We start from the raw sequence: 16,789 nt of genomic DNA on the forward strand, positions 1-16,789 counted from the left end.
ACTTTAGTTTCACGTGGCGTAATAGTGCCGATTCTGGTCGCTTTCTTGAGACCAGAGGCACCTGCGATTTGAATCATAGCATATTACTAACGAAAATTCTTAGTTTTTTCATCGGACACTTTTCGGGTATCCTATGTGCTACCGAACACTTCCGTTATTTTCCGTCACGTGTAACATAAAAATCGGAATTTTTAATGTTTTCTCAACATTACTGCAGAATTTCTTCGTGTCCCAAATAAAAAAAACAGCGTCCTCTCTTACTAAATATTTAGCAGCTCAATGGATTTGCAGATCCGTGTCTTCATTGTTTCCAGTTTCAACAGTAAACGATGAGCAATGGGGTGGAGTAATTTCAAGGAAATTGATTGTCACTGTATTCTCTTATAGAGCCATCCTAAGAGGAAAAAACGACTTTGATTTCTTACGTTCTCGAACATATCCCTGTAATTCGATGATTTCGTTATGTCAGAAACATACGTGGGAACAGTCCTCTACTGTAGAAATTAAGTGGTCTGCAAAGAGAATAATTAGGTCCCATCAGATTCGAAGAAGTGAGCTTGAAGTCTTTCTGAGATGGGACTCATTACTGTCGGAGCTTTGATATACTTGGGCAGGATGGGTGCGGGAAAAGCAACAAGGCATTTTTTCCTACAATCCTAGCATGCAGTTGAAGCCATCTCGTGATAACATAGCTTCATCCATCATAAATGATCTTTTCGAAAGACTGCAACTGTGTCAATAGTGATTTAAATAATAAATACTGCATCAGTTACTTGTTTCCGTGTCTCGCATCGTGCTATACATGAGAAAACGTAGCCGCTGCAGAAATGTATTATTTAAATCACTCAAAGATACTTTGAGAAGCTAAATTTTGGATGCATGCACGAAGATTTGAAACCTTTTCCTTACGAGTACAGTCCCGTATGTTACCCACAGCATCATCTCACTTGTTAGACTCTAAGGAAACCTCATTTTCGTTAGTAAAATCGCTTTGGTGGAAGTTTGAGGATCACTAAGAAGCACAACAACATGCGGAAGGGCCGCACTGTTTTTTGATATTATTTATTTTTAAATTGCGAACTATTCGACTTATACAAAACATCTAAGAATACTTCAGAATTTTGGCACAAAATTTACATTTATTTGTTGCAGTCTTCTTGACAGCTCTTCATATATGGTAATACCGCAAAACGTTCAAGAACACCCAAATTTTGGAAGACATCGTTATTTACTGGCCGGCAAAAGTATGTCGAATATGTTCCTGATTTTCCGGAGTATCACACGCCACTGAAGACGCAATTTTGATTTTCTTTTTTGTTAACTGGCAAATGTCCTACCAGCAGATGACTGTTGCATCTGCTAAGTATAAGGGTGGGTACCAGTTCTGTCTCCCAGGAAACATCCTGATATTACGTTTAAGGGATTTTCTGGAAACGGGAATGTAGCTGAGGGTGACAGAATCTCAGTTCCAATCTCATTCCTTTCAATCATCATACGGTATATCCATACCAGTAACAGTTTATTTTGGACATTGGTGAATCTTATCTACTATATACTACTACTTTAATTAATGTGACCTTTTTTCGTGTACTTTACGTATAGACATTGCTGACTAAGAGATCAAAGATTTAAATGTAAATAGTGACCTTTATAGACAAAAGCAAATGCAAACGGCAGGACTGAGAACCTTAGAATACCAGTGACACTCAGCAAACTGGTGGATGACATCATAAAAGGCAAGTAAAGTCATAAAGATAAGGAGCCTCCTCGAGGTTGCTGTTAGTGGCGAAAGAAGACTCGCTACGCGGTATTCAAGAACAATGGGCGGAACACTATTCCTGGCACTGCAACAGAAATTTAGCTCTGCTCTCCTTTCTTAGTCGCTTCCTGTATCACACGGTAAATTACAGTACTTCCCTCTCCTGAAATTTGCACTCTTCCAAGAAAAATGTGACTTTAACAGCTGCGCAAATGAAAGGTTTTTTAAAACTGAGGACCAGTAGTGAGCTTACGGAGATCTTTTGTAGTCACTGCATGAGTCGTTTGAAGTACAATCTCACCGTTTGTTATCTTGTTAGGCGATAACAGAGGAATACTGTAGCATAATTACTATGTTGTGTCAATGTGACGCGAGCGAGTAGATTGTGATGCACTCACGAGAGAGAGAGAGAGAGAGAGAGCATATACTATCTCTTTCCTTAAATACACACAGACATATTTACAGGCGTTCTAACTGCTCTTACAGTTCTACCTCAAACCAGATATATTTCTTTCCCAGGTCTGCCAAACCACTATGACTTGACGCATTTAAATATCATGACTGCACGCATACAGTGCGATTATATCATGGTTCTAGACCTGTTTGCTGCCAGTTCAGAACAAATGGGGTTGGAATTTTTCTCAACAGACTCTTCACAAATGGGAGAGTAGTCGGTAGACAGTTCCTGAAGAAGACAGTGTAACGATGTCCTAGGTTAGGTTCCTAAGCTTTCCGGATTGCCTCATTACATATAACACTGTTCATGACGCACTTTTACGCTCCATTGGTCCTGTTTGAGAGAAACATTCTACAGGCTGACTGTGTATATTAGTACCCTTAACTGTTAGGCAACTGTCACACATCGTCCAGGACCATAGTGCGGGATGCAAACAAGAAGTTTCTGATTCCCTCGAACGACTGATGGTCGAAGTGCGTGGAGTAAAGAGTGTGTAGGAAAAAAAAGGAAAAGAAAAATGGTGTACGTCGATAGTAACTAGGTAATGCTCAAAGTTTCGTGGATCACAGAACTATTGTATAACAGCAAAAAAGACAAAGGAAGGAGTATATCTTTTTCTTTTTTTGTACTTGATCGGCTAGTTTTTCGTATAATGTAAGGTTAAGATAATACAGCCATAATACAGGGCTACTAAAATGATTCATTTGTTTTCAAAGTTCTATATTTTCCTACGTATTACATATGCAAATATGACTAATGCATGAATAGAATAGCAAACTCACCGAGTTCGCTTTGTGCCCACCACCTGGTTTTCCGAATGCAGTGCTTGACGAAATGGTGACAAAGCAAGAAAGAGTTATCGTGTGTTGGAACATGCGTGATGTGTATCTGTTACAACAGGGCTGTGTGCTTTCAGAAGTAATTATGGGAAAGAACCGCCATGAAAACAGAGTACTGAGCGTTGGTAGCGACACTTTAGGGACAGTGGTTGTCTCTTTAGAGTACTGGTGGACCACGTGTGCCAGATTTTACTTGTTTTAGTATACTGTGGGTGTAAAGTTTGTTTTATGCCGGTATGTGTCCTTTGTTAAGCCTGTGTAACTTCGTACAGAGGTACGACTTAGACTAATGTCCACTATTAATTGTGAAAACAAATTTTAGTATATCATTTCGAGTGTCGAGGTGACTGTATGGCCACCTTCTGAAAGACAAGAAATTAAAATGTGCCCGGTGCAACAGCGGAAATGGCGAGGGAAAGATTCGTGCGCAGTCAGAAATCAACGGTACGTGCAAACCGCGAAACTTGCAATACCACAGCAAACTGTGTGGAAGATTTAGCGACGGCAGTCCGTGCAGCAAGGAAACAGGAAGATAATGGACGGCGCCTTCGATTTAGGGCGAAGCAGCCTTCCATTTATGTGGAAAGGTTAATCGCCACAATGTGAGAGTGGTGAGTGTGGGGACAATGAATATCCTCGTGGGAGATCAACCAAAGCTTAGTGTTTTCTGTGTAATGTCACAAACGAAGCTGTATGAGCCGCTTTTCTTCTGGGGGAAGACTGTGAGGGTGCCTCTAGCCGTCGTATATTGCAATTGTGGTTGTTTCCACAACTGGCTGCTGATCTAGAGAATCTCACACCCCAGCAAGACTGGGTAACCGTTCATTGAAGCATCGATGTTCGGCGCTGCCCAAACGACGAAATTCCGTACCGCTGGATTGGACTTACGTTAATATTGAAGATGATGTGGCTCTGTCCTTTGGGTCCCATGTCGCCTTCTGACTTTTTTCATTGGGGGTGCATTAAGGACTGTGATCACATACCCCCAGTGCCATGAACAGAAACAGTTCAGAGAGCACATCAATGCTGCAGTGATGACTGATGACAGGCTGTTGCTACATAAGGCATGGAGCGGACTTAACTACAACTTAGACGTGTGTCGTGTAGCCAGAGGGCCATTCACAGAACATTTATAGAGCGCAAAATACGAACTGGGTATTTCACGGTTCTATTTCTGCTTCAATTATATTAGTGCACGTAACTCTTGTCAAATTTAAACGCAAGCAGAATGCCCAAGATTGGCAAAGCTTTACAGAAATTCGAAATATAGCGCGTACTTCAGTGCGAGAGGCTTTTAATAATTTCCACAATGAAACTCTGTCTCGGAATGTGGCAGAAAACCCAAAGAGATTCTAGTAATACATAAAGCACACCAGTGGCAAGACGTAATCAATACCTTCAATGCACGATGGTGAAGTCACTGATGATAGTGCCACTAAAGCAGTGTTATTAAACACGGTTTTCCGAAACTCCTTCACCAAAGAAGACGAAGTAAATATTCCTGAATTCCAATCCAGAACAACTGCCAGGATGAGAAACATAGAAGCAGATATCCTCGGTGTAGCAGAGCAGCTTAAATCATTTAATAAAGGCAAGACCTCCGGTCCACATTGTTTACTTGTCAGGTTCCTTTCAGAGTATGCTGATACAATAGCTCCATATTTAGCAATTGTATACAACCGCTCGCTCACAGAAAGATCCGTACCTAAAGGCTGGAAAATTGCTCAAGTCACACCAATACTCAAAAAGGGAAGTAGGAGTAATCCGCTGAATTACAGCCCCATATCACTAACGTCGATTTGCAGTAGGATTTTGGAACATATACTGTGTTCGAACATTATGAAGTACCTCGAAGAATACGATTTATTGACACATAGTCAGCACGGATTCAGAAAATATCGTTCTTGTGAAACACGATTAGCTCTTTACACTCACGAAGTAATGAGTGCTATCGACAGGGGATGACAAAGTGATTCAAAATTTTCAGAGTTTCAGAATGCTTTCGACACCGTTCCTCACAAGCGTCTTCTAACTAAACTGCGTGTCTATGGAATATCGCCTCAGTTGTGCGACTGGATTCGTTATTTCCTGTCAGAAAGGTCACAGTTCGTAGTAATAGACGGAAAGTCATCGAGTAAAACCGAAGTTATGTCCGGCGTTCCCCAAGGACGTGTTATAGGCCCTCTATTGTTCCCGATCTATATTAACGACATAGGAGACAATCTGAGTAACCGTCTTAGATTGTTTGGAGGTGATGCTGTCATTTACTTTCTTATAAGTGATCACATGACCAAAACGAATTGCAAAATGATTTAGATAAGGTATCTGTAGGATGCGAAAAGTGGCAGTTGACCTTGCATAAAGAAAAGTGTGAAGTTATTCACATGAGTACTAAAAGAAATCCTCTAAACTTCGATTACGCGATAAGTCACGCAAACCTAAAGGCTGTAAATTCAACTAAATACTTAGGGATTGCAATTACAAATAACCTAAATTGGAACTGTCACATAGATAATGTTGTGCGTAGAGCGAACCAAAGACTGCGATTCATTGGCAGAGTACTTAGAAGGTTCAACAGGCCTACTAAAGAGACTTCTTACACCACTCTTGTCCGCCCTATTCTGGGATATTGCTGTGCGGTGTGGGATCCGCTTCAAGTTGGACTGACGGATGACATCGAAAAAGTACAAAGAAGGGCAGCTCGTTTTGTATTATTGCGGAATAGGGCAGATAGTGCCACAAACATGTTTCGTGAATTGGACTGGCAATCATTAAAGCAAAAGCGTTTTTCGTTGCGACGGGATCTTCTCAGGAAATTTCAATCGCCAGTTTTCTCGTCCGATTGCGAAAACATTCTGTTGGCACCCACCTACAGAGGGAGAAATGATCATCAGTAAAAAATAAGAGAAATCAGGGCTCGCACAGAAAAATTTAAGTGCTCATTTTCCCCGCACGCCCTTCGAGAGTGGAAAAGAAAAGAGACAGCTTGAAGGTGATTCACTGAACCCTGTGCCAAGCACTTTATTGTGAATAGCAGAGCCATCACACAGATGTAGGTGTAGAATACTTAAGGAAACAGAGAACTCTGAAAACAAATGAACCATTTACAGTCCCCCTGTATTATAATAAAAATGTTTCGAATTGCTCTGAGCACTATAGGACTTAACTTCTGTGGTCATCAGTCCCCTAGAACTTAGAACTACTTAAACCTAACTAACTTAAGGACACCACACACATCCATGCCCGAGGCAGGATTCGAACCTGCGACCGTAGCGGTCGCGCGGTTCCAGACTGTAGCGCCTAGAACCGCTCGGCCACCCTGGCCGGCGTATTATAACAGGATAAGAGGAAACTGAAGTCGACAGTGTCGATAAATACTTTAGTAGCCCTCTTTCGAAAATAACGATTTAGGTAAAGATGTATAAATCTTAATAACCAACTTTGATTCCATCAGGAACCATTGTCCACAGCGACCGTGTATTGAAAGGAAGGAGAGACACACAGCAGTCATTCGCAAACTCATTAGTGCTTATTATACCTGGAAATCTAGAAAAACTAATGGGATTGCGACTGATTTCTGTGTGCCTCTTTCTGCAATCTTAAGGACCATTAATTATTATACATCTACGTATACACTCCACAAACCACAATACAATGAATAACGGAGTTTTCTGGCCCACTCCTTTCTGTGTACTGAGCGAAGGACAAGTGACTGGGTAGTGCCACTCTCTTATCTTGCTCTCAAGATCCCTGAGCGAAGTATGTGATGTTTTTTAAAGGAGCCTTCCTGTAATACCAGCCATCTAAACTGACCCCTGAGACGTGTCACAAGAACAACGTCACCGTCTTTCCAATGAGGCCTATTAAGTTTTCTGAGCATCTCTGTCACTTTTTCGTATGGCCGTAGTCATGTGTTATCATCCTAGCAGGATCTCTTAATATTCGTCGATGTCTGTTGCCATGCTTGATAACGACTCTAAACCCAAAGCTGGAGCAGAGCTTCTCAGCTCGTCAAACAGATTTTCTAACGACAAATTGTCAGTTCCATCAAGCACGTAATTATTCTTCATGAACTATTTTTAGTCGCTGTAATATAAAATATTGCATCGACAAAATTTACATATTTTGAGATGACACAAAGCTTCTCCCTTCCATTTTTACCTCATTATATTTCAAAACAGTACCGTTCCACGTCCGTGGGCCTGTCCTTGTGGCATGACGTAGGTGTTTACGGAGACATACACGTGATGAGAACTATCAAAAAAATGTTTTAACAAGTGATTATAGCAAAGTAATAACATGAATTATTTACAGAAGAATGAGACGATTGTCAGAAGCTGACCTGTAGGGAGCACAGTTTGGGTTCCGGAGAAATGTGAGCTGCACGTGAGGCAACAGTGGCCTACGACTTGTAAGACTGAAGAAATAGATACCTACATTTACATATTTGGGCACAGCTTTTCTCAGTATTGTCTGGAATACACATTTCGAAATTCTTAAGTTGTCAGCGATAAACGTTATCTACAATTTGTACAGACACTAGATTACAGTTAAGAGTAAAAGGACATCAGAAGAAAGCAGTAATTAAAATAGGAGTGAGCCAGAAGTGCCACCTTTCTCCGGCGTTACTTTACCTGTATACTGAACGAGCAGTGAAGGATACCATGGAGAAATTTGGAAAAAGAAGTAATGTTAAGGGAGGAAAAAACCTTGTGTGTTTACCGATGACATTGTCGTCCTGCTAGAAACAGAAAGGACTTGTAAGGTCGACTGAACGGAATGCATGCGATGTTTCGAAAATACGTTACAGAAAGAGCATTAAGAAAACAATGAAGAATAGAATATAGTTATCTCAGGTGGCGCTGAGACAATTATATTAGAGAATGAGGCAGTAAAAGTAGTAGGCGAGTTTTGCTATTTGGGCAGCAAAGAAAAATGACGACAGAGGGTTTAAAGAGAAATAAAATGCCGACGAATAAAAGCAAGAGAAACCTTTCTGGGAAAAAAGTTACGTCGAAAAATTTGTGTTAGTAAATATTTCCTTAAAGTATTAGTGTGGAATGTCCATCTTTTCGTCTCTCTTAATTTATGTAGAATAAGACAAATAATCAACGGACACATTTACAAGGGGAATTTATACATCTGACACATCAGGTTCAGTTCGGTTCAAGTAGATTAACATAAACATTATGATGTCCGCCTCTGGTAACTGAGTGGTCAGCGCGGCCGAATGCTGTGCAAAGGGGCACGGCTTCGATTCCCGGCTGGGTCGCAGATTTTCTTCGCTCAGGGACTGGGTGTTTTGTTGTACTTATCATTTCATCCCCATCGACACGCAGTTCGCTGCAGTGGCGTCAACTCTAAAGACTTGCACCAGGCGAACGGTCTACCCGATGGGAGGCCGTCGTCAAATGGCAAGCAAACATTATGATACCGAATCTGTCAACTGAACATAACTAGTATATATCGCTTTGTTCTTAGCTTCTTATTTCTAGGAAATAATATCTCTGTGGCAAGGAAGGAGTCGTCAAAGGGAAAATAATTATGCTTTCGAAAACGCTACTGCTGTTTCTCAAACATTTTGTTTTCGTGTGGAGTTTGTGAGATCGCAAAGGAACACTTAATCCATAATGGTTCTATATTTTTTGCGAATGGATTGTTGTATTTTTCATTCATTACTGTGTACAGGTTTCTTAGAAGACAAATCTAATAATTTTTTCTTCGGATACTTCAGTCATAGAAACACTTCCATGAAAATTGAATTCACCGGTGGATACGGCGGCTTAAAATGTCCGCGTAGGGCCAATTCAAAAACATTGCTCGTAGTCTGAGACTCTTACCAGGTAAGATTTGTAGATGAGGTCCAAGAATGAGCGGTGCGTTACGTCGTCAGTATCTGTAGCAACCGCGAGAGCGTGGCGGGGATGGCCAGCCAGTGCAATGGCAGGCGCTGCAAGACAGGTCTCTCGCGTCACACAGGTTTACTCATAAAATTTCGCGAATGCACGTCCCGAGAAGAGTCAAGAAACACATTACTTCATCCTTCACTTATCTTACAAAATCACGACGAGTAAATGAAATTCCAACTCATGAAAGGCTTACCGAGAGTCGTCCTTTTCACTCACCATTAGGGAAAGTAAGTGGAAACGGAAGGCGGATGATAGTGTTATACTGTAAGGTGGCTTTTGAAGAAGATATGTTGATGGGTTCTTAAATATCTTTTTTACTTTCAAACCCAAATGGATTGTTGCAGACAAACCTTATCAATGAATAAACGTACTGCTAGCTGTAGTTATCCAAACTGTTTAAAAGCTGTACGATACTCGTGTGTGAACCTCAAGAATGATTTACACTACGTTCTTTAGTGGATTTACACGAAGTTCCTTAGCGCAATGAATACTTTCTGTTTGAGGGAAGATAATATACTGTAGGGCACGAATAAATGGAAACATACGAAAACTTCAACTTACTTACACATACGAACCCATTATCTTATTTCTATGGCATAGGTAGCTGACCTAATACACGATTCCTCGATTGTAAGTTTTCATAAATATGGACGACCAACATTTTAAACTTTTTACACTGATTATTTTTCTTGTTAATCGATAATTTGTAACAGAAAAAAACTGGATGAGCTGTCTCAAAAATCTTTCTGGGTGTACTGCTGCGTTATCTCAAAAAATAAGTAAATACATCGCCACCGGAAGCCTCCGAATTTATATGGGTGGGTTGTGTTTGTTCAGTTTAAAGATACCGTAGCCATTTGTCAATAATAATTTAGCAAATTACGTATTTGTGTTATTTTTCTATTCGTGCTTCTTGGTTCAAACTGACAACTATTTTATCACATGCAGAAAGAAATAACTCCACTTCCTGACTCAAGTGGAAACCTAGATCCTTACTATAGAGCAAGAATAGAAAGTGACCCTTCGTTTCAGGAGGATAACGGAAAATCACTTGCACCAGCGCCTTGTCAGGGAAACAATGACATTATTCTGAAGTTGTGTTATTGAAATATTTGTAAGTCCATGAAAATTAAGTTTACACACATTTTCCGTTTTAAATCAAGGAGAAGGTATCAATTACATATCCTTTTTCAAACTTGTTCCAGTGAGTCCTCCTTTAATGGCCCCCTATTCTACCTACCGACCGTTTGTCTGATGTGTGTGGTGCTCACGTGCCTAACAACCCGACATAACTTCGTCTTTTGGCGCTGCTGCTGTTCTAATGCTCATGACAGGGTGAGAGGCGGACAAAGTTTACAGAGTCTGTGGTTAAATCTGAAGACTGCAGACGTTCGTGTGGCATGTTGTGCGAAGAGTGTAGCGATGTAGATGTAAGAAATAAAGCACTTTTTCATTTTTGTAACATATCCATGACTGTTTCATGCTGCACGCAGAAAGAATACAAGCCCGCCGACTTTCTATATTTCTGTTTTTAAATTTTATTTCCGATGCTTATCTGAAATGAAATCTAAAAATAGAAATATCGACATTCAATGGCCGTTAATCCATGAAATATACTTACTTCATTGTCATAACTGTTAAAAAAAAAAACTCCAGCTCATTCGCAGGCCCTCTGCTATGAAGAGCGAACTGTAGCTAATGCTTCATTTCTTATGTGTCTATTGCTGTATTTATTGAAAGATGAGCCCCTTGTGTAGCCTTTCTTCTTCGAATTTAAAATGAGTTTCTTAAATTTACAGGTCATCTTTTAAGCTACATACATAAATGAATAACGTTTACGTGGACGTCTTTTTGTTTTACATATTTTTTTTGCCATGATGTATTTCCTCAGTCAACTTTAATTCAAATTGCAGGTTTCAGGAATAATTTTAGTTAATAATTGTGGGGGTACAATGGCACTGGCCGGCCGGTGTGGCCGTGCGGTTCTAGGCGCTTCAGTCTGGAACCGCGTGACCGCTACGGTCGCAGGTTCGAATCCTGCCTCGGGCATGGATGTGTGTGATGTCCTTAGGTTAGTTAGGTTTAAGTAGTTCTAAGTTCTAGGGGACTGATGACCACAGATGTTAAGTCCCATAGTGCTCAGAACCATTTGATCCATTTGAAGTTTGTTGTAAATAATCTACTACAGTTCAAAAGGAACGATGAGGTACATAATTACAATACTAGAAGAAAAAATGTCATTCATTACTCAACATTAAGGTTGTCTTTAGTACTGAAGGAGATGCACAACGCTACAATAAAAATTTTTGACATCTTACCCAGTAATATAAAATGTCTAACAGGCAGCATGGTAAAATTTGAAAGTAAATTGAAAAACTTTCTGCTTGACAACTCCTATTCCGTAGGAGACTTTCTATTTTTGAAATGCGTAAAAGGTGGTAGGAAGAAATTGCTAACTCAATCTGTATATCTTGTTTTCATTTCGGGAGAAATAATAACATGGTGATTTTTAGAGTACAAATAGCTGTACAAATTAATTTGCAATATGAATGTAAATAACTCGTTGTACATCATGATGATTTATAATTCCTAGGTATTTAGTTGAATTTACGACCTTTAGATTTGACTGATTTATAGTGCAACCGAAGTTTAGTGGATTCCTTTTAGCACTCATGTATATGACCTCACACTTTTCGTTATTTAGAGTCAACTGCCAATTTTCGCACCATTCAGATATCTTTTCTAAATAGTTTTGCAATTTGTTTTTATCTTCTGATGACTTTATTAGTCATAAACGACAGCGTCATCTGCAAACAAGCTAAGACGGCTGCTCAGATTGTCTCCCAAATCGTTTATATAGATATGGAACAGCAAAGGGCCTATAGCACTACCTTGGGGAACCCAAGAAATCACTTCTGTTTTACTCGATGACTTTCCGTCAATTACTACGAACTGTGACATAGCTGAGAGGATATTCCATAAGCACGCAATTTCACTGTCATCGGATCCCAGCTGCTTAAGTAACAGAACGTGGGTGAATTTATTTGCTGGCATTAGCATCTTATTTGGCTACAGATTTCTGCTTTTTTGGCCTTGTTACCGTTAAAACAGCCAAGACAAACTCCCGTTTTTGTTTCTGCGTAAAACGAACGGGATGTTGTAGAACATGAACACAATGAACATAAGAAAACAAATCAAAACAACAGGGCGGCGCTGCAAACGCTTAGTGCAGTTGGCCGGGACGTGTGAAGGGGTTGCCACGAAATTGGTCGGTCGGGGTTGCCACGAAATTGGTCGGTCGGCTGGCCGGCCGATAAATTGGTGCGTGTATAGTAGCGGAATAGTACAATATTGGACGCGTGTCATGTAGCGGCGTGCGCGCTGAGAGTGGCCCGGCCGCGTGGTGCTCAGTTTGACAGCCTCTCGCCGTGGCCCCCTGGCAGCGGTGGCGGAGCTAGGCGGCAGCCGGTTTGCGTCGTTGCCAAACGCGGCGTTGCTCTGCCGTTCATAGCACTAGGCGCTCCTTACATAAACTCCATATCTGCACTGCTCTCACACGAGCCTCGTTCGCACCGTAGTGTGAATTTGTAGGTAGCTCGTGTGCTGTTAGCTCGCATTCGTATTTAATAAGCACTAACCAAGAAAGAGGCCACAGAATACATTCTAGCCATTGTTGACACCTGACTATGCAACATGCTCCGAGGCACATGAAAGGCAGAGAGTATCAGTGAATACGTAATGCGTGTCGGATACCTGTGTTCGTATTACCTGGCTGCCTGTATTGGTTGCAAGCTTTTATGAACTTTTAAAACTTGCAGGCTCATGAATTGTACGGTAACCGCTAGGAAACATACTATTTTTACTATTAGACATATAAAGAAGTAGTAAACAAACTGCACTTCTCACTCGTCAGTTCTCCACATGTATCCGTCGCGCACTCCAAACTATGCCGCATATCATTAAAAAAATAATTAATGATGAAGGACAAAACTGGCATTTTTTCGTCCACATAACATCAGGGTACACTAACATAAGCTTCATCGATCTCTCATTTCCTAGTCAAAAAGGAAGGAGGCTTTTTTTAAGTATATTATTGTTCTTCCGGTGAGGAGGCTGTGTTAAGGTAATTCAGGCATCTGGTGACTATATATACTGTCTGTACCACTTTAAATGCAGAATTTTATTTTATGTAAACTGCCGGGCAGGTAGTTTTTTCAAAGGCTCCAGCGAACAGTGTTTTGTCAATGAAATATTATCACGTCGAAGGCCATGTATTGAAAATGTCATCATTCGATGTACGATAAAGCCTCTAATCATCTATCCAACGCGTTGTTACACACTTAATGGAACGCACGATGTGAAAGCATGATTTAAACTTCGTCGAGAAATGATGGTAGACCTCATTACATGTGCTGTCTTCTGCGGCAGTAGACAACGAACGTTCGTGTTACGTTAAATAAGATGTTTTAATTCTCCGTTACGAAATATCGAAGCCTCAGATTTACAACAGCACTATTGTTCACCAAATTGCAAGACAAAAGCGGAGCATTTTGCTGCGTATGACTTGGTGATCGAAAAGTTTAAACGTCTGTGTTCGGTCTCACAGGGACTGATTATTATACCTTGGTAGTACACATCAGAATAGTGCCGATGGGCACTGACTTAAATGAAACTGAGCCTTAAGATCCGGAGAGAAACTCTGACATCTAAGAAAATGCCACTGGGGTGTCACTACACGTTGTCGTAAGCACATAGTTGACTGAGGACACACGACAAAGCGAGTGCAAATATGTCAGTACACAACAGTCACACGCATCTCTTTTTGACAGAGTAACAATCACTGTGCGCAGGTCGGCAACTGGCGGCATACAGTATTGCGTTTACAATGCGACGGCCACGCCGCTACTGACCACACCCGCACCGCCGGTGCGCCGAGCCGCTATTAATAGTGCGGACGCCGACCTGGGCCAGCGCGGCGCCTTACCTGATGTCGTGCTCCGTCACCTTCTTCTCCTCGGCCTTCCTGCGCTGCTCGTCCTGCAGCTTCTCGTACAGGTTCTTCCACATGGCCTCCTCCTCCATGGCGTGTGACTCGGCCGGAACGCGCGACGCAAATGAGCAGCGCGGCGTGCGCTCGCGGCCAGCTGATTCAGCCCTCTGCTCCGCCAATGGCGCGCCGCGCACAGCTGGGAACCGCCGCGGCCGCGGCCCGATCTCCGCGCTACGTCAACTCACGCCCGCACTCCTATCTCGCAACGCAATGCGTCACGCGCATCCGCGAGCGCTTACAGCAACAGGTGAGGGCGTCGGAATAGGAAGAGTTCCAGAAACACCACACCGAAGAAATCTAGGACGGACACGGCACAATGAAGTGAACTCTGAGACCCGACAGTGGTAACTGTAGGCCGAAGAAACAATAGACAGGAGTGATAATATGGCATTGTTGAGAATGTTGGTCTAAACACTGCGCTGTCAGCTTACTGGGGACGGTATTTCAGTATCACCAAGTTGTACGTTCATCATATTCTGCGTTGTTTTCATTTGGGTTGTGAAAAAGGATGATTAGAGAGGAAGCAGTAATTCATCTTGCACAAGGAAGCGAAAGAACCTCGGCGGTAGACTTCAAATGATTATAGCGACATTAGTCTGAACTAAATGAAACAAACCACTGAAAACTGTTAACTATATGGCAAGCTGAGAATCTGAAAAACGCTCTTCCGTTATTGAGTTCATATCTTTGACCGCCGCGCCTCTCATTCGATGTTTGGTTTAAGGTGCAAATGGCTCTGAGCACTATGGGACTCAACTGCTGTGGTCATTAGTCCCCTAGAACTTAGAACTACTTAAACCTAACTAAGGACATCACACACATCCATGCCCGAGGCAGGATTCGAACCTGCGACCGTAGCAGTCGTACGGTTCCGGACTGCGCGCCTAGAACCGCGAGACCACCGCGGCCGGCGCGATGTTTGGTTTGGACTCACGACAGTTTGGTCGTTATTTCCCTTACTACAAGAAAATATCTGTCAACAGAAAATGAAGTGAATTACGAAATTATTTCAGAATGACGGAAATAAGAAGAGTAAATTAAACAAGGGAATAGATATTTACTAAAGCAGAGACTAAAAATATGCCAAATATTTCGTTGGAGTGGTTAAAAAGGGCTTGCTTGTTGACTAAAATACGCACTCCCCCTCAAGGATTCAGCTACCAAGGAGGGCGCACAAAGCGCTTAACATTCATCGTTTCGTTGTCCATGATAGATGAAAACTCTCTGGTGCAAGTGTAAACTACTTTCCTAACACCAGAGAAAGTTAGTTAAAGAAAATGTGGTGTGACGTCGCGTGAACGACACATACACTTTTGGGTCGTCGTTTCGGAGAAGAAAGCCATGGGTCTCGTTAACGTACTTCACCTCATAAGTTTAATGGATGGACAGACCACTCACTTCACCATCTACAGATTGTTATCCCTCACTTTCAACCATTCATCGTACCCCGGAATAACCATCCTGTGGACCAACGAGTCAGACCGTGAAGGCAATCATTGTCACTCGCTGTCAGTATTGATTATGCAAGTTTCCTTACAAGTGGCATCCGCTACTTCATTTCCCTTATTCCAACACAGAAGACAGGTAGCGAAGGCCGTGCAGGGTGGATTATGATACTTTGTCTCCTGAGTGTATATGTACTGGAGAACTTGAAGTTCCGATATTCCTGCGGATATGGTGATAACCAGGAACGGAGTGGTGGTGGTTAGTGTTTAACGTCCCGTCGACAACGAGGTCATTAGAGACGGAGCTCATGCTCGGGTTAGGGAAGGATTGGGAAGGAAATCGGCCGTGCCCTTTCAAAGGAACCATCCCGGCATTTGCCTGAAGCGATTTAGGGAAATCACGGAAAACCTAAATCAGGATGGCTGGAGACGGGATTGAACCGTCGTCCTCCCGAATGCGAGTCCAGTGTGCTAACCACAGCGCCACCTCGCTCGGTAACCAGGAACGGAATAGACCCTTGCCGTACCTAAGGAAACATCGCCTGAAGACATTTATTTGAACCAGTGAAGCCCACTTCCAGTAAGCGATTCGTTTTGGTATTCGAGCGTATTACATCTTTTCCACGTCGTTTGGCGCCAGTCAGCTCGTGGTCGTGCGGTAGCGTTCTCGCTTCCCACGCCCGGGTTCCCGGGTTCGATTCCCGGCGGGGTCAGGGATTTTCTCTGCCTCGTGATGACTGGGTGTTGTGTGATGTCCTTAGGTTAGTTAGGTTTAAGTAGTTCTAAGTTCTAGGGGACTGATGACCATAGATGTTAAGTCCCGTAGTGCTCAGAGCCCCAGCCTTGGCGCCAGTGTGAGAAAGGAACTACACTTTTGTGAGAACGCTGAAACCTTTAACCTTAGCGATGCTTATTAATGCAAAAGGATCAGTTTCCATTCAATGTCTCTTACAATTCTACTACGCACCTTGCAAGCGTTTGTGTTCGCCTCGCTTTCTCTCACCACAGGTATGCGTAACAAAAGCCGCGCCACTCTCAGTTTCCATCTACAAAGCGGTCTCATGACTTTTAGTAGCTGCAACCTTCTCAATCATTATGAACACACAAATTAACAGTATGCAGCGTCGCCCACGTGTTGTGAGCGTCAGCAATGTTTTGTAAACATTACGAGCTCTAAACATAATTTCAGGTGGTGATAATACACAAAACGGTTGCAGGTATTTTTCTGTACCAAATTATTTTTCAAGGCCAGTGTTGCTGTCACGAGCTAGTGACACCATTACTGAGGAAACATAGCTTAGCTGAGACCTCATTTTAGTAGCAGATTTTG

At 42.1% G+C, this 16,789-nt stretch overlaps 1 protein-coding gene across 4 annotated transcripts in view; it reads right to left on the reverse strand.

The window, feature by feature from the left end:
* Positions 1 to 16,789, reverse strand: part of LOC126254922 (protein unc-13 homolog 4B) — a 273,157-nt gene that overhangs the window by 136,703 nt on the left and 119,665 nt on the right. Inside the window, exon 1 of one of the 4 annotated variants that reach the window (XM_049955351.1) lies at positions 13,949 to 14,125. The exons of 2 other annotated variants lie outside the window; for them this stretch is intronic. In XM_049955351.1, the coding sequence (XP_049811308.1) occupies positions 13,949 to 14,046 (98 nt within the window). In that variant the 5' untranslated portion in view covers positions 14,047 to 14,125. Of the gene's footprint in view, positions 1 to 12,870; positions 12,903 to 13,948; positions 14,126 to 16,789 lie in introns of those variants that run through there. One more of the 4 variants, XM_049955353.1, reaches the window with a different exon arrangement.

This window comes from Schistocerca nitens, chromosome 1, assembly GCF_023898315.1.
Source record: "Schistocerca nitens isolate TAMUIC-IGC-003100 chromosome 1, iqSchNite1.1, whole genome shotgun sequence".
Lineage (NCBI taxonomy): Eukaryota > Metazoa > Arthropoda > Insecta > Orthoptera > Acrididae > Schistocerca > Schistocerca nitens.